This window comes from Plasmodium malariae (genome assembly GCF_900090045.1).
Source record: "Plasmodium malariae genome assembly, chromosome: 14".
NCBI classification, from domain to species: Eukaryota; Apicomplexa; class Aconoidasida; order Haemosporida; family Plasmodiidae; genus Plasmodium; species Plasmodium malariae.
Genome location: NC_041788.1, coordinates 3,266,206 through 3,284,714, shown reverse-complemented (window position 1 = coordinate 3,284,714; position 18,509 = coordinate 3,266,206). Strand labels below are relative to the sequence as shown.

At 28.7% G+C, this 18,509-nt stretch overlaps 4 protein-coding genes across 4 annotated transcripts; 1 reads left to right on the top strand and 3 right to left on the bottom strand.

The window, feature by feature from the left end:
• Positions 1-307: 307 nt before the first annotated feature.
• Positions 308-2,166, bottom strand: BUD13 (pre-mRNA-splicing factor CWC26, putative; the record flags this gene model as incomplete). The annotated part of the gene is given in 2 exon segments (XM_029008396.1): positions 308-739; positions 754-2,166. 2 exon segments carry the CDS (start codon positions 2,164-2,166, stop codon positions 308-310), a joined length of 1,845 nt encoding a protein of 614 aa, XP_028864690.1.
• Positions 2,167-4,009: 1,843 nt separating this feature from the next.
• On the top strand, positions 4,010-5,764 carry PmUG01_14079700 (conserved Plasmodium protein, unknown function; the record flags this gene model as incomplete). The annotated part of the gene is made up of 1 exon (XM_029008395.1): positions 4,010-5,764. The coding sequence occupies one exon, from the start codon at positions 4,010-4,012 to the stop codon at positions 5,762-5,764; it is 1,755 nt and encodes a 584-aa protein (XP_028864689.1).
• A 1,525-nt stretch (positions 5,765-7,289) lies between these two features.
• MTIP (myosin A tail domain interacting protein, putative) lies at positions 7,290-7,907 on the bottom strand (the record flags this gene model as incomplete). The annotated part of the gene is made up of 1 exon (XM_029008394.1): positions 7,290-7,907. The coding sequence occupies one exon, from the start codon at positions 7,905-7,907 to the stop codon at positions 7,290-7,292; it is 618 nt and encodes a 205-aa protein (XP_028864688.1).
• A 3,316-nt stretch (positions 7,908-11,223) lies between these two features.
• On the bottom strand, positions 11,224-17,083 carry PmUG01_14079500 (conserved Plasmodium protein, unknown function; the record flags this gene model as incomplete). The annotated part of the gene is made up of 10 exons (XM_029008393.1): positions 11,224-11,439; positions 11,632-11,830; positions 12,596-12,657; positions 12,875-13,054; positions 13,370-14,088; positions 14,441-15,350; positions 15,493-15,643; positions 15,756-15,849; positions 16,108-16,432; positions 16,865-17,083. The coding sequence occupies 10 exons, from the start codon at positions 17,081-17,083 to the stop codon at positions 11,224-11,226; spliced, it is 3,075 nt and encodes a 1,024-aa protein (XP_028864687.1).
• Between the last annotated feature and the right edge of the window lie 1,426 nt (positions 17,084-18,509).

The following is an 18,509-nucleotide window of genomic DNA, read 5'->3' as shown; positions in this document are numbered from 1 at the left end:
ATGTAACAAACGTTTTCAACTTTTCTGTTTTCTTTTTTTTAATTATTCCAAAAAATATTACGTAGCTTCACGAGGCTGCTATTTTCCCACTATGTAAAAAAAAGGCCTATGGCAAATAAAACAAAAACGAAAAAAAAAAAATAAATAAATAAATAAAAAGATTAATGGATAAACACATGCTTAATGACATAAATAAGCCCATATATGTGGAAATAAACGAACGCATATACGTGGGAAGAAACAAAAATATACATGAGGTCGTAAATATGCAGCGTGCTCAACACACTTTCATTCTTTGTCCCTCTTCTCACAAATCATATGCACTGTTTAAATAAATAACTCTCCTTTGCTGCTCCTTCAGTTTTAATGCTTTGAATCGTCTGTTTTCAAATCCATTTCCTCGTACAACGCCATCCCATCTATACCCTGCTAAGATGTTAAACCTGTTATATGGCGTTTGATAGCGGCATGTTAATTTTTCGTTTTCCCCTTTGTCATTTGCATACACATTCATAGGGTCTTCTTTTCTTTTTTTCTTCTTTAATTCCAAATCATAGTCAGAATCATAATCATAATTAACTATGTTTCTCTTACTTATTAATCTCTCATTCTGCTCTACAACTCTTTTTTGAATTTCCTTTTGTACTATTCCGCCATCCCACCCCAGTCTGGTTGTGCTGTTCTCCTCACTATTATCATTATCATTATTATAACTATCATTACTATCATTGTTATTTTTTTTTTTTTTTTTTGTTCTTTTTGTCTATTTTTTCCATTTTTCATATTCTTTCCAAACATAACTTTCATTTTTTTCTTTTGTGTTCTGATCCATTTATCCCTCGAAATTATTTTTCCATCCTTATCTCTATAAACAGTGCTACTTACTCCCTCATCCTTTTTATCTTTTGCAAATTTGGTATCTTTCGAATAAACAAATTTCATTGTCTTATTTTTATCTTCTTCAGATAAAGAGGCTTTTGAACTCCGCGAAGATGAATATGTTGATTGAACTCCTCCCTCGACCCTTTTTTTTTTTTTACTTTTTTCCGAACTCTTTTTTTTACCATCACTCCTCCGAAGCCTTCGAGGGGATGACGTCTCAGAATTACCATCACTGCTTCTGCTACTTTTGCTACTTTTGCTACTTCTGCTACTTCTGCTACTTCTGCTACTTCTGCTACATTTGCTACTTTTGCTACTTTTGCTACTTTTGCTACTTCTGCTACTTTTGCTACTTTTGCTACTTTTGCTACTTCTGCTACTTCTGCTACTTCTGCTACTTCTGCTACTTCTGCTACTTCTGCTGCTACTGCTACTTCTGCTACTTCTGCTGCTACTGCTACTTCTGCTACTTCTGCTACTTCTGCTACTTCTGCTGCTCCTACTACTTCTGCTGCTACTGCCTTTGTTATATTCTTTTCTTCTCCTGCGCACAGAAATGTCGGAACTGCTTAAGCTCCTTGATCTGCTAATTTCCCTTCGTCTTCTGCACACGGATATGTCAGAGCTGGTTTCACTACAAGCATAAATTCGTCTTCCAGTGGGAGATGTATTGGATACGTATTCCTCGGCATTGCACTTGTCACTACTACTGCTTCTGCTACTACGACTGCTACTACCATTATTATTCGGTTTAATACTCCTCCATGCATGTTCTCCTCTGTTTACACTTCCCCTTTTAGAAGTATCACCCTCTTTTCCTTGGGGGCGATTTTCCCGACTAGCTCTTCTTTTAATTTTGAATAAATTTTTTAAGTATCCACCCTTTTTTTTATCCTTATTTATTTGATCTGATGTGTTTAATGACGTGTTTCTGTCCGATGCCTCTTCTAATGCATTGCTATCCGATACTTCCACTAAAGCATTATTATCCGATGAGTCTACTAACGAATTACAATCTAATATGTGCATAATTTTTTTTTTGTTTTCATTCGACAGTTGTATCAGTTCCATTGTTTTACTTTCACTAACAGCTAAAGGGATATCTGAACTTGCGTCTGATTTTATAATCAGTTGTTCACCTTGGTCATCCTTTTTTATGGAATTATAAATATTCCTTTCTTCTTCATCACTATCATGAATTTGTATATTATTTTTTTGTTTTATATGTCGTTTTTCTTTCTTTATCTGTTTTTTCAAATATTTATTCCGTAAGTACTCATCCATTTTTTTTCTATTTCGACATTGCACTGTAAGGAACAAATGTTATACGTACTAACAATAATGTATATATAACAGTCCATGCGTACCCTTACTAAACAGAGTTATATGCGTGCATATTTACTTATATGCTTTTTTTAATATTCGTACGTGCCCGTAACATTAAGGAGAACATTTCAAAATTTGTAAATTATATGTTTTCTTTCCTTTTTTTTTTTTTTTTTTTTTATTATTTCTCTTTTTATTTATTCTTGCTAATTCATAGTTATATTTTTGTCCCCTTCAATGCAAGTTTAAATTGTAAATATGTATACTTATGCCAGTACAGTCTATTTTCTTCTTTTCTTGTTTCCTTTTTTCTTTTTTTTTTTTTTTTTTTTAATCTTTTATTTTTATGCTCATTCTTCCGTTTCTCCTTTTACCATTTCTTCGATTTGATTTTTTTTTTTTTTTTTTTTTTATTATACAAATACAATTAACATTTACATAACTTCCGCCTAAAAATATGTAATTATTTTATGCCCTTAATAGTATATTGTATTTTTTGCAATTCTGTTCTTTTCCTGGTACGCATGAGCAACCTCGTTTTGGCGTTTTAACACTTTAACCTTTGCCTACTCGCTTGTATTTTTTTTTTTTTTTTTTTTTTTTCTCTCCCCCCTACTGTACATCTTGTTTAAAAGACTATCCTTTATACATTTGTTATATAACATATGGAATATAACTACAGAATGAATTAATAAAAAAAAAAAAAAAATTTTCTCTCTTACGTTACATAGATTTCGTTTTTTTACCAGCTATTTTTGTGTTTCATACACCTTAAAAATATTTGTATTAGTTGGAGAGTAAATAATTTATTTGCCTTTTTATTTTTTATTATGTGATTAGCAAGGATAAAATTGTTAAGAGCACATTCGAAGTATCATTATACATACCACTGCAGACGAATATAAGTACATGTTCGTATTTATGTACGTATCTATGTGTGTATAAACTCTTACATTTTTATATGCTTGTAACTGCTGGACAAGCTGACGAGCGAGTTCCTTTCGATTGAAGGGAAATGCTGCTTAACAAGGGCCAAGCTTCCATATTGCGAAGATGTAAATGATTTATCAACGAACGAACAACTTCATATTTCTGCAACGCGCTGGGCATGATAATATAAAAAGATAAAACAAAAGGAGGTACCCTCAAAAAATGAACCACTCGTTCACTCTTTCATTCTTTCACTCTCTCACACTTTCACACTTTCACACTTTCACACTTTCACTGATTGAATGGTTGAATGGTTAACTTTGCGAATGGATGATTGTATGACTGTTTGAATGGATGCATATACGGATGAATGGATTGGGATTTGCCGTTTCGTTGAACAAGGTTGTTATGTAGAAACTTTATTAATAGCTCATAGAATTTTATAAACAAATTTATTTAAATATATGTCAACCCTTTTCTTGTTAAAGTATGAGAAGATCAGGTGGGAGGCAGCTTAACCATATTCCTAAACCTGTAAACAGTAACCTGCCCCCATTTTAAAATAATGAACAAACAAAAAAATTGTTATCAGTATATAATATACTCTTTCTTTTTTTCTTTTTTTCTTTTTTTCTTTTTTTCTCTTTTTCTTTTTTTCGTTTTTTCTTTTTTTTTTTTTTTTTTTTTTTTTTTGTCCCTTCAATTGAAAGGAAACTCACATACATTACGCATAAAAGATACAGCACCACTTGAACTAATTTAATATAAAACAAAAAAATTATATAATAAAAAAAAATTATCGTAAAAAATAATAATAAAATAATAATAGGAACAAATTAATTCCATACAGAACAAAAGATGACCCAACAAGATGCTTATATTAAGAGGAACAAAGAAAAACCACAACAACTATCTCAAATGTAGATATTTTTCAAAAGTCAAGTATATCAAAAACACAAAATTTAAGGAGGAACTATACAAATATCACCATGAGCAGTATATAGATGATGTTAGCATAAGACCAATTTTATATTTAAAGGAAGAAATAAAGAAAGAGAAAGACAAAGACGAGCACAAATATAACCATGAATACAAATACAGCGGAGTAGACAAATATAAAGAGAAAGAAAAAAATATGCATGACAGAAGGTTAAAACGGAATGTGCCTCTAGTTTACAGTAACGAAGTAAGCAATTTAGAAGAATTAAAAAATAATCCTTTTACCCTAGTTAATGTAAAAAATAACAATGGAGAGTCATTTGGCATTGCCACCTTCAACCCTTACTCTTTAATTACCGCAAGAATAATAAGTCAGAATACTCTTTTTCCAATTAACATAAATTTTTTTATAGAAAAAATTAAAGCTTGTTTACTGTGGAGGTCCAAGCTTACCAAAGGGGGGAAAAACCGCAATATGATATCATTAAGCGAACTTTCATCGGATGACAACCCGTCATCTAGTGCATCTACTGGAATGCCCATGTATTCGTCCACCAGTGCGACCACTGAAATGTTAAAGTGTTCATCCAGCAGTACCCACACTAGTGCGTCTACTGGAATGTCCATGTATTCATCCACCAGTGCGACCACTGAAATGTTAAAGTGTTCATCCAGCAATACCCACACTAGTGCGTCATCTAATGTTTCCACTAGTGCACACACGAATACATCTAGTATGCTCTCGTCTGACATAAGCCCGTCCGCTCATGTACATGCACACCCAATGCTGGATAACCAGTTTTGCTATCGACTAATTAACAGCGAAGGGGATAACCTTCCAGGACTTATAATTGATCGCTTCGATGAATACATTTCAGTACAACACTTGACAGTCGGATGTGAAATGCTAGCTTGCAATATCAATGATGCACTTATTGAACTACTAAAGCCAAAAGGAATCATATTTCGAAATGACAATAAAGAAAGGTTAAATGAAAAATTAGAAATATATAAAAAAGTTGTTTATGGAAAAATACCTGAACAAGTCATATTAATTGAAAATGATTGTTTTTTTTTAATAGATCTTATTAATTCACCAGGCACTGGATGGTTTTTTAACAGAAAGTGTTTAAGAAATCTTTTATGCACATATGCATATCAAAAGAATATCCTCGATTTATTTTCTTATGTTGGATCATTTGGAATTCAATGTGCAAAAAACGGAAAAGCAAAAAGTGTTAAGTGTGTAGAAAAGGATAAAAAATTTGTACAGCTAGCTAAAAATGCTGCTTACTTAAATAATATAAAAAATAATAATATTGAATTTATTTGTTGTGATTATTTACAATTTTTTAAAAATTGTAATGAACTGTTTGATATAATCGTTTTGGATCCTCCAAATTTAATCCCCAAATCAAAGTTTATTGAATCGGGTAAGAAAAGATATATCGATCTGATTAACGTAGCTCAAAAATATATTACATCCAATGGGTTACTACTAATAATTTTTACAACCAAATTATGCTCTTATCATGATTACATAAATATTATTAATGAATCATTTGTTGGAACTAATAGAAGTGTTAAGATTGTAGGACAGGGGCGTGCTTCCCCGGATAATCCTGTGCATATTTCTCTCTATCTCTTTGCAGATTTTTATTGGTTCATTTTGCAAATAAGTTTCTGACATGTTCAGAATATAATGAAAGGAGTAGAGGGGGAAAAAAAAAAAAAAAAAAACAACAGAAAAATATTTATCATAAAACGTTTAAAATATGAGGTAATGTATAGGGGGCTCATTATAAATAACCTCATTCTTAACTTATCTTTTCCTATCTAAACTTTTTTTTTTAATTTTATTAAAATAGCCTCAAATAACGTTTACCCATTTGTTGTTACGCTTTACATACCACCTTTTTAATTAATTTAAAAATAATACCAAAAAAAAATAAAATAAAATAAAAATTCCCTTATAATATCTTCCTTTTTATTATGTCTACTTGTGCTCTGTGCATTGTACATTATTTTGTGTGTATAGAACGTATGCTTGCTAACAGTATTTGTTTCTTGTTCGTTCAAGTTAATTAAAATTTCAAATGTCCCTGAGGATGTAAAAAAAAAAAAATAAAACAAAACAAAATGAAGCATAATGAAGCATAATGAAGCATAATGAAGCATAATGAAGCATAATGAAGCATAATGAAGCATGATGAAGCATAATGAAGCATGATGAAGCATGATGAAGCATGATGAAGCAAAACAAACTTGTTTAAAATATTGCGAATTAAGTTTTTATTGCAATATTCGTTCTTCTATATTTAATTCATAAAAAGCTGCTATAAAAATGGTATATTCTTTATTTTTTCATTTCGATATTTCCTGCGCCCTTAAAAGTTTCAACATAAACCTTCTTTTTTGTAATGTTTAGTTTCTTATATAGCTATACGTGTCGTATACATACATACATGCATGCTGTACGGATTAAACATTTCAAAAAAACAATCGTAAAACGATAATAATGCGTACGATGCTTTTTTTGTTACAGTTTTACAAAAAACTAAAATAAAAATTAAAGATAAATCATAAGAATAAATAATTACGGAATGTTCACTTTTTTTTTCCATTCTTATATTTTTCTTTTTCTTTACAAAACGCACTTATAACATGCTCATGTTCGCAATTAAAAGAGGTTATGATCAAAAAAATATACAATATAAAAAACAAAGACAAAGGATAAGTCAAAAACAAATAAAACGGAAATAACCTACAAAGTGGAAAGCTGAATCATCGTGTACAATTTTCAATCTTACAATTATGTCTCTACGATTACTAACGTATGTATGTATGTACATATATCGTATGCACGTATGCATGTATGCATGTATGTATGTAAGCATATATGTGCGTATACGGGTGAAGACACGTACATGTTTCCATTCATTTATCACAGAATGGACGTAAAAAAAAGCATATAGTTATGTGAATGAAAACGGTCTGGATGTTTTCACGATTTGTAATATCATAGGATACGGAAGTAAAAATAACGATAAATTAATATAATAAGATGAATAATTAAATAAAATAAAATAAAATAATATAAAATCATAAAATGAATAATTAGATGAAATAAAATAACAAAACATATATTAAAATAAAATAATGCATCAAAATTGGGTAAAATATAGCAAAACAAAATATAAAAAGCAAAAGTGCTATTGCAAAATATCCTCACAGAACATTCTATAGTTAATTTTGTCATCTTTTGAGAATGCATTTAAGGCGTCATTTGCCTCTTGCTCACTTAAAGCATCTCCCCAAGTAGTTAAAATATGCCTCATTTGATATTTGGTTAAGTATCCATCTGCATTATTATCAAAGTGTGCAAACATTTTAATTAGTTCATCAATATTATCATTTTCATGGACACACATGGCTATATACTCCAAGTATTGTTCATATGTTATGTTCTCCCCATATAACTCTTTAATTTTCTTTTCATCAGTGCTTGATGGAGCTAAACCCAATCTTCTAGCATTATAAGAAGCATCCTGAATGCTTATTTTTCCACTGCTACTCTTTTCATTAAAAAATGTTTTGGCCTCACTTGAATCAACCTTATCACCTAGTTCTTCTAACTCTATAACTGATTCTTCTGACTCTTCAGACTCTTCATAATTTTCCTCTTCAACTGATATTTGCTTTACCTCAGGTTCTGGTTGCCATTCAAAACCTGGGCCCCACATGAAATAATTTAACTCCGTATCATATGGAGCTATCGTTGATTCAGGATCCGGTAAATTGAAATAACACACGGGGCATTGTTTTTCCATTTTCACAATTCAAACAAAAAAAAAAAAAAAAATACGAAAAAAGGAAAGAGCACAAAACGGAACACAATATAGTAAAATGGAGAAGAATAGAGCAAATCTGAAATTAAAAATATATAAATATATATAATATATTAGTACTATGGAGAGGAATAGAACAAATCTGAAATTAAAAATATATAAATATATATAATATATTAGTACTATGACGCGGAATAGAACAAATTTGAAATTAAAAATATATAAATATATGTAATATATTAATATATTAATATATTTATTTCTATATTAAAAATATATGCAAACAAAAAAATAAAGCAACGATAAAAATATTAGAGTTAAGTAATACTAAAGTAATATAAAATATTGGTTAGCGAAGTACTATAAATACACTCTTTCAGAAGAAGTATATATAGGTATTATAAATAATAAAAATAAAACAAGTTTTTAAAGACTCATAAAATTAAAAAAAAAAAAAAAAAATTTAATTTAGTTAAACATTCCAACTTACTATAATGGATTTATATATATGTTGTATATATATACATATGCATATATGTATATTATATTATTTTTTTTTTTTAATTAAAATTTAATTTTATTTTTTACAGCTGTATACAACATTGGAGACTTTCTAAATCTAACACCAAAAAAAAAAAATATATATTATCTGTTCACATATACACATGTACAAGTATGTGTATATGAACAAATACATATATGTATGTGTCGTACAGGTAAATATATGTGAATATGTATATATTATACACACTATATATGTAATATATGTATATTTGGATATATTTTATAATTTTTTATAATTTTTTTTTTTTTTTGGTTTATATTATTGCTTGTTCATGTTTTAAAATAAAGCTATTATGCCAAAGCTGTGTGTGCAAAATGGTTAGCCTTCCTATATTTTTTTTTTTTTTTTTTTTTACGCTTAGCCTTAAAAAAATATTTTTCATAAAAATCAAGAAAATTACTATTAATTTATTAAATGATTAATGAAAAGGAGTAACTAACTGATATATGTTGTAAGGTAAAAACGTTTACAGCTTTTCCCATAAAAAAAAAAAAAGAATTCGGTCAGACTAAATATATTAACAGTTTCTTCATATAAGAAGAAAATGTTAAAATTAAAGGTAAAAGTGACGTAAAAGTGAACGTAAAAGTGAACGTAAAAGTGAACGTAAAAGTAAAAGAAATATCAGCATTTGTTATCTTTTATAATTATATAAAACCATTTAGTACATTTATTTTTTTTTTTTTTCCATGTTTATGTGAATTTTATCTTTTTTGTGCTGCGTACTGTTATACAATTTTCATGTAGACGAAAAATTATGATAATTATTAAGATATTAATACAGCCAAAAAAAAAAAAAAAGAAAAAAAGGAAGGATAGAAATTTATTATTAACAATTCAGGCATTCTACAGTTCATAATCATTTTAATAAATTAATTTACTTCTTAAAATACTAGTAATTGAAATAACTTTTTTTTTTTTTTTTTTTGTACTTCTTAAAAACCCATTTATTTCCCAAAATTTGTTCTTCTACAGTTGTTGTACTCAAATTTTACGAACAGATTGTGTATACAACTTAATTTACCCTTCTATATATCTATTTGCGCACGGAAATGCATGGAAATAGCATTAATCTAGGGTAAGATCAAAAATTTGGAAGAACATCATTATAAACAAAATATATAGTATGACGACAGTTACTTGGAATTTATAGAAGGGCATAGGTATATATATATGTATGTATGTGCGTATCAATCTTTATATATATATATTACATACGTGTGTGGGGGCAAATTTCACAGAAAAATGTGTATCTACTGCATTTGTACACGCGTTTCTCAACACTAGGAGTAGAATTTTACAATAGGGCTCATTTTTCCTTTTTTATAAGAATATTAAGAATTGTGGTAATTAACTTTTTTCAGTAATAATAAAGGAGAAAAAAAAAATTTTATATATACATATGTACATGAAAACCCACTTACCAAACGTCCATGTGTACTCATATACAAACTTACATACATATATATACATATTTATATATACGTATACATACAATTGACCATTGTAAATATTATTAGATATAATTTTCATTAAATTTGTGCATTTCAGCTCCTATTTGATTTAGCTCAAATAAATATTACCAGGTCATAATATTATGTACAAAAAAAAAATAATAAAAATAACGAAAAAACATGGACCTATACCATGAAACGATAAGATAAGAGGTATAATAATGACTGTTGTACTACTAGTAGTCGAAGAGTTGACAGGATGAGCTGCACTTTTCGAAATGCATTTAAGTATCTTGTATAAAATGCAATTTAATATTCATCCCAAATATTCCTCTTTAAACACATATATATATATATATATATATATATATATACATACATACATATATATACGCTTATGTATGTGAAGAAAAATAATGAATGCTTACCAATAGTGTACACAGGATTCGAATTTTATATCACATTAAAACAATTCATCAAAAGACTCTCATAGTAATTCGATTTTATTGCGTAAAAAAAAAAAAAAAAATTCCAGTTTTAAGGCATACACCATTCATGTATTATTCAAGTAAATATGAATATGTACAAATAAATAAACATATATACTTGCCTATATTTATATTTATGTTTACATGTGTATATGTCTTCTTTCCTTAATTAGCCGTAACCTCCTCTACTATTGGTTACGAAAATAAAAACAAAAACAAAACTTATGTAAAGAACGTTGAACAAATATACAAATATGACTTCAACATCCACCCCAACAGTTTAAGAGGAATATGCATTTTTTCTAAAAATATTTTTAAAAAATGATTCATCTCTTGACAAACATATATTATAGTTTTTTTAATTCTTACACATTATGATACATTCATATGCATGATTTCAAATGTTCTAATAAAATCAATCGGAACAGTACATTTTCTTCATTTAAAAAACTTTAAAATGTTGCTATGGTAAAGATATGCATAAACATATATATATATATATATATATATATATATATAACAAATTAAAAAAATGAAAAAAAAAATCATAACATTGACAAAAAAAAAATAAAAAGGGATGCATTTCTTTTATATTCATTTTTAATTAAAAACTAAATAAAATTTATAAGACTGAAAAACGGTACATAGAAAAAAAAAAAAAAAAAAAAAAGCCACGAAAAAATATGGCATGACAAGATAAAATAAAACGAAATGAAATAAATCAAAATAATATATACATATATGTAAATGGGAGCCAGCCCAATAATTAAAAAAATTTCCCCTTAGGGTCCTCATTTCTTTGTATGCTTCTTAAGTATTAATACAATTAAAAATAATATAGCTGAAGATAATGTTGGGTTATTTGATTTGCATATAATTTTTAACTTTTTTTTTACAACTTCAATTCCGACAAGAACGAAATAATTTTCCAGGGCGCTCGAATTGTCAGTATAGCTACCACATAAATAAATCTTGTCATCGATATAACACACGTTTAAAGCATCTCCCTTAAAAAACAAACGATGGGAATATTGCGCAAATAATAAAGTACATAATTGAGTATATATGTGCGTACATAAATGTGTGTGCAAAATGTATACTACAGGAATAGGGAGAAAAACACGCAAAAGGCATAAATTGTGTACAAAAATAAACATAAATATCACATGCTTAATTCATTTACGAAATTTAAGTCTTACCAAACAAGCGTCCACAACAATTGATTCATTGTCCACCATTTCTCCTTTGTTAATAATTTTCTCCTTCTTATATAGGTTAAAATTTTCATTATTCCAAAACTTGTCGAAAACGTCCTTAGTGATTTTCATACTCTTCATAAATTTGTTTATTGGTATGGGCAGCCTTAACTCAATACTTTTTCTAAACATATCTTGCATTCTGTAATGAAAATTATAAATTTGTAAAGAGGAAAAAATCAGCCGAAAAATAAAAAAGCAGGAAAAAAATCAAAATTCATTACAAATTTGCAAAAACAACTGATAAAAAGAGTAATAATTTCATTTCAATATAACATATTTGCGGTGCTACAATAAAGCGAACTATACAACAATTTACGAAATTTTGTGGTGCATTCTGCTACTTGCAAGCTAAGGGAGCAAATCTACATCATGTACATGTGTACATTTACATATGTAGGTATGCAGGTACGCAGGTATGTATGTATATATGTATGTATGTATATATGTATGTATGTATATATGTATGTATGTATATATGTATGTATGTATATATGTATGTATGTATATATGTATGTATGTATATATGTATGTATGTATATATGTATGTATGTATATGTATGTATGTATATATGTATGTATGTATGTATGTATGTATGTATGTATGTATATGTATGTATGTATGTATGCATGTATGCATGTATGTATGTATATATGTATGTATGTATATATGTATGTATGTATGTATATATGTATGTATGTATATATGTATGTATGCACGTATGCATGTATGCATGTATGCATGTATGCATTCACGTGTACATGTACAGACAGACGATAGATACATCGCTTAAGACATAAACGTTTCAAAGTTGGTTCCTTCTTCCTACGAATTTATTTTTGCTTTTTTTTTTTTTTTTTTTTTCATATTTTTGCAATGAATATAGCTGCATTCTTATATTCATACCTGTACGAAATTTTAATAAGTGGAAAACCCTTGTACATGTGCTGGCACTTCACAGCCATTTCCTGAAAACACAAACATTTCAAATAAAATATTTCAATATAATGCTTTATTGGGTATAATCCTATTTCAAAAATAGGGAAAACTATAAAAAAAAAAAAAAAGAAAAAAAAGAGTACCACACTTGAAGGCGCGCACATACATGTCTATATGTACCCACGAACATACATATATAGAAATATATATATAAATTATGTGCACTCCTGTATCCATTTTCCTTACATAGCAATTTGTTGAGCTCGTGCACAACATCTTTTCATAACTGAGAAATTTAAACCTCAAGGGAAAAAGAATCTTATTAGTAATTTGTATATCCACATCATAAAAATTCACAAACTTTTTGTTCTTCAAATAAATTTTTATAATTCCATTAATGTCGTAATAATTTTGATCTATTGATATCTGTGGTATATGGAGGAAAGAAAGAGTATGTACATAAATATATAAATTAATACAAAAGAGGAAATCTTAATAAGAACAAGATGATATTAACATGAACATGTTCATACGGCCAAGTTAATATGACCATGCACATAGAAGAGTACAAAGGTATCAATGTAACTACGCACATACTAATGCCAAATGAATGAAACCTGAACGTGGTTTCTTAAAATTTTAATGCAACAAAACCCATGCTACTCCGTTTTTACGTAAAAATGAAAAAATAAAAAATAGTAATATACATAATACAGACATAATTGGCACATATGCATATACCTCCAGATTGTCGTCATTAAATAAAAGAGAGCTATTTTTTAAAATGGTCTTTTGTACAAAAAAGATGTTATCATTTGCAGTGAAATATTTGTTAAACGAGCTGACGTGACTACTCTCGTTTTTCCCTGTTGTTGCTGTGTATTCCCCTACATACGTTTGATCAACTGCACATTTACAATTAGCGTTTAGCGTGTATGAAGACACATCCTGTTGAGGTGGGCCTTTCCTATAATCATAACTTCTTAACGTTAAATCTGTGTTTATATTTTTTGTAAATTTATCAATAATGCAATTAAATTCTTCTGGATTCATTTTCCTACCTTTACGTTTATTAGTATTATTATTATTTTTTTTCTTCTTCTTTATGTCGATATATTTACTCATTCCTAGTAAGTTACCAAGTGTTTCTTCTTTTCCTCGCTTTTCTTTTTCAAGTAAAAATTTATTATAATTTACAAAATCTTCTTTTAATTCATAAAATTTACTTTTACTTATAACATAATTCCACAGCACACTACTTTCACTACTTGCCGTATTTTTGAATTCCTTCACTGACTTATGAGCGTCGTCCTTATGTGCATCGCCCATATGTGTATCCGTTCCCTTTTTTTGCTTATTTAGAAATAAGTTGAACTCATTTATAATTTTATTTTCATCATCATTAAATTTGTTGCATGCCATTTCGCCTATTCTGTCATTCCCTGGTATATCAGCCTCTCCTATAAAAATAAATAATATAACAAATCGTAAAAATAAATAATATAAACACACACAGAAGCAACAAAGCAGCATCAGGCACACGCGAAAAAAATGTATTTCCATCGAACGCGCATTCAACATAAAAAACTTTGCTTGTAACATTTCGGCTATTCGTTATTGAATGGTTGGATGTGCGCTTACACTTGCGCGGTATTGTATATATACATATATATATATATATATATATATATATATATGCGTGTAGATATTCAAATGTGCATACATATGCATACACATGTGCAAGTGCACATACACACAGCACATAACTTCCACCCACGGAATGAACCGCTGTAACACGGTAAGTATACTTACCCTTTGCATTTTTTATCCCCAATTTGTTATATTCATCTTCTGCTATGTCAAAAGAAACACTTTTAAGCGATGAGTGTTTTTTGAAAGGGCCCTTTTCTCTTATTTCTCCTTTTCCCTTATTACTAATATTCTCTTCCGGGAATATAAAATTTTCCTTTATTCCATTATCCTTTGTTAATTCTGTTCCCGTTCTTGTTCCTATTCCTGCTTCTGTCTCTTTCTCTATCCCTGTTTCTTTTTTTTTTTTTTTTTTTTCTTTTGCTATGTTCTTAGAGTTATCCTCTCTTATCAGTGCTGTGTCTTCATCTTTCCCCATTTCAACTATAACCTCCTTTTTACACTTATCCCTCTTTTCAACAATATCTTTGTTTATTCCAAATGGATAAAAATTGGTTGTGTTTGTGTTGTCCTTTACTTCTTCTTCTTTATCATGTGAATCATATTTTTTAATGTTTTCCTTTGGCACCACCATACTACTCTTTTCATTTTCATCATTTATAGAATTACTTGAAGGGAAACGTTTCGAAAATGATGTGGTAAATTTTGAAAAACTTATTGGCATATTTTTTGATAAAGGTCTTGATTCATTTCCATCTTTCGAATTCTTTTTGCTAATAAAACTAGGTAGAGCACTAAACGGATGATCACTTTGCGACAATGCATTGTTTTTATTATTTTTATCATTACTACTATTTTTATCGCTGTTATTATTATTTTTTTTTTCCTTTTCCTCTTCAGAATCGATCGAACTATTTGCAAATATATTATTTAGGCTTTTTTTTAGTTCGTTCTTTTTTTTACTATTTTCTTGATTCGTTACTTTAGCTTCGTTTTTTTCATTAGTCTTATGGGGACAACTAAGGACATATGACTCATACCGGATGTTAAGCTCTTCCTCCTCCTGCATTTCCTGATGGAAACAGGTTGGTCCACAAAGGTATGTAAAAGGGCGTAAACACATATATATATGCCTGTACACACATGTATGATTATACATATGCATATGCGCACATATGTGCACTTATAAATGTAGACCTTTATGTACATCTGACACTACATGCAACATGAGCAAACATCAAGCATATGTTGTTATGTTCCATTTGTTCATATTTTATTTGTATTACATCCATAAACCTGCAGTAAAGTTCGTATTCTCCATTTTCCAAAAATTCCACCGTCTTTTCCTTTATTTGGTTAAGCAACCTACGAGAAGTAAAATCTCGTACGTGAGTGCATACATATACAAATACTTACAAACACACACACATATACATTTTTTCGAGTGAACGACTGTGCGCACACTTTGACGCTATACCTGACATAGTTAGTGTATACACTGTCGACTTTTAGGTGGTTAACAAATTCGTCCTCTAGCATTTCAAAGAGGTCCCTCTTGGATATTTTAAAATCTGTTAAGAATGGGAAAATACAAATCATACGGACATGTACATATATATATATACATATGTGCGTATGCACGTATGAACGCGCTTCGATTTTCCTGACGTGTTCATAAGCGTTTATTCATTTGAAAAAAAAAAAAAAAAATTACAAGACGAAAAATGTAAAATACAACATACATAAACAATACAAACCACATAACATTCAGCGCGAAGTGCACATTTTTCTTTGCTTCTTTTTTTCCAGTAGTGCATGCACAGTGTAACCGTTAAGCAGTATGCTATAAGAGGACGTATATCCTTCGGGTATCTCTATTCGATTCTCCTCCATCTTATTAAATATGGTATTAATAAATTTTAATTCTCTTGAATCATTTCTTAATTTCATTATTTTAACTGTTTTAAGCAAATTCTTTGATTCTGTAACAATTGCATTTTTCTCTTGATTGGTACTATGTCCAAAGTATGAGAAATACTTTTTGTTTTCCCCCTCTTGGTCTCTTTTTAGTAGTTTATATGCATATGTAATAATTTCCTTGTACACACGAAGATCCGCATTACGTGCTTTGAGTACTAAGGACAGGCTAATTACCTGCGGAGGGAGGGGAAGTGGTAATTTCAGAACGTGGACAGCCACATAGGTATTTATGCATGGGGATGCTCACACATATATATATATATATATATATATATATATATATATATATATATATATGCTTGCGTGCGTACTATTATATACATATATACCCCTCTTGCCAACTCCATGTGTTAAGCTCCGTTTACAAAATTTTCATGGTAAATAACACGACACTCATTCAAAGATTCTTTTTTTTTCACTAGACATATAACATTCACGTGCACATCATACAATCATGTATATAAACATATATATATATATATATATATATATATGTATATGTATGTATATGTATGTATATGTATGTATATGTATGTATATGTATGTATATGTATGTATATATTAAAATATAAATAAGCAAATGTATATACCTCACGAGTTGTATACCTTTAGCGCAGTTATTCTAGACATAGCGGGGTTTTTTATATTCCTTAAAATGTTGTAACAAAAGTTGTTCAGCTCCTCATATTTTTTGGACCTATACAAATACTCCCTCAGATCGTTAAAATATATATGTAGATATTCCGTGGACTCCGTACAAGCCTTAAATAATAACTTGTCATCCTCTGATACGGCATTTTTATATTTGCTCTTACATATCGGCATTATGAACTATTTAACGATGCCTTTCCCGACGTGTTACTTATGTTGATCGACAGTCTCAAATTTTTGATCGAAAGTTAATACGTTTGTAAATTTGAAAGTTTGTAAATTTGTACGTTCGTCTGCTAGTTTGCTCATTAGCTTGTTTGCTCGCTTACTTGGTTGTTTTCCTGCCTTCCTATTTTTTTTTTTTTTTTTTTTTTTTTGTTTTTTTCTTGTTCTTCTTTAGCATTACTAAATATAATGCTTTACTTTGTTTATTCCTATTTATAAACATGGCATGATTGTTTAAATTTTCATGGCATTCTCTATTTACCTTGCTCTTTCAACTATATAACTTTCCCTTTCCCCTTTTTTTTTATTTTTTTTTTTTTTCATTTAATCTGTTGTGAATAATATGTATAACTCGCATATATACATGTATATATATATATAGGTACATATATACTTGTATGGATATGTAAGTATATATTTGTATATATTTATCTTTTTAGTTTTTTCTTCTAATCTTCCTTCACATTTTTAATAATTTGGTGCCTCCCAAAAAAAGCGAGGAATAAACGGAGAAAAAAAAGAGACGAACAAAAGAACGATGAACGAAAAAAAGATGAACGAAAAAAAGATGAACGAAAAAAAGATGAACGAAAAAAAGATGAACGAAAAAAAGATGAGCAAACAAATAAAGGACGAGAAAAACCAAACAAGTGTACCACATGAACTAGGGAATTAAAGTGGTAAATATTTTCCAGCTTATACAATCGTGAAAAATAGAGCATACAAGTAAATATATATATTATATGTTCATGCATATATATACGTACATATATATACATACATATATATACATACATATATATACATACATATATATACATACATACATATACATACATATATATACATATATATATATACATACATACATATATGCACACACATGTACATATACATATAAGCTTTATGGCACATCCTACGCTTAAAATTTTTTTTTTTTTTTTGCAATTCCAAAATATGTCATATAAAAAATAACTAAAACGATGCATTTAAAACAGTAATATGAGAGAAGGTTGAAAAAAAAAAAAAAAAATTTCTCGTATCATAAATATGTAGGTATATGTACGTTTGTGTTGATTTGTCTGCACAGGGTAATGTCGAAAAATGTATTGATGGAAGCATATAGATGAAGCACATATCTTAGTTATGTACTATTTTTGTATGAGAGGGGCGGAGAATGCTTACGAATTTCTTCAAGTAAAAAATGAATACAAATGTTTGCACTGTATTTGAACTGTCATATAAGCTTTTATGCTTATGTATATATAGTCTATAGTATACTTTATAGTATACTTTCGGCAAATAATTTTTTATTTTTAATTTTATTTTTTTTATAATTCTATTCTAATATATACATATGTATATATAATGTAAA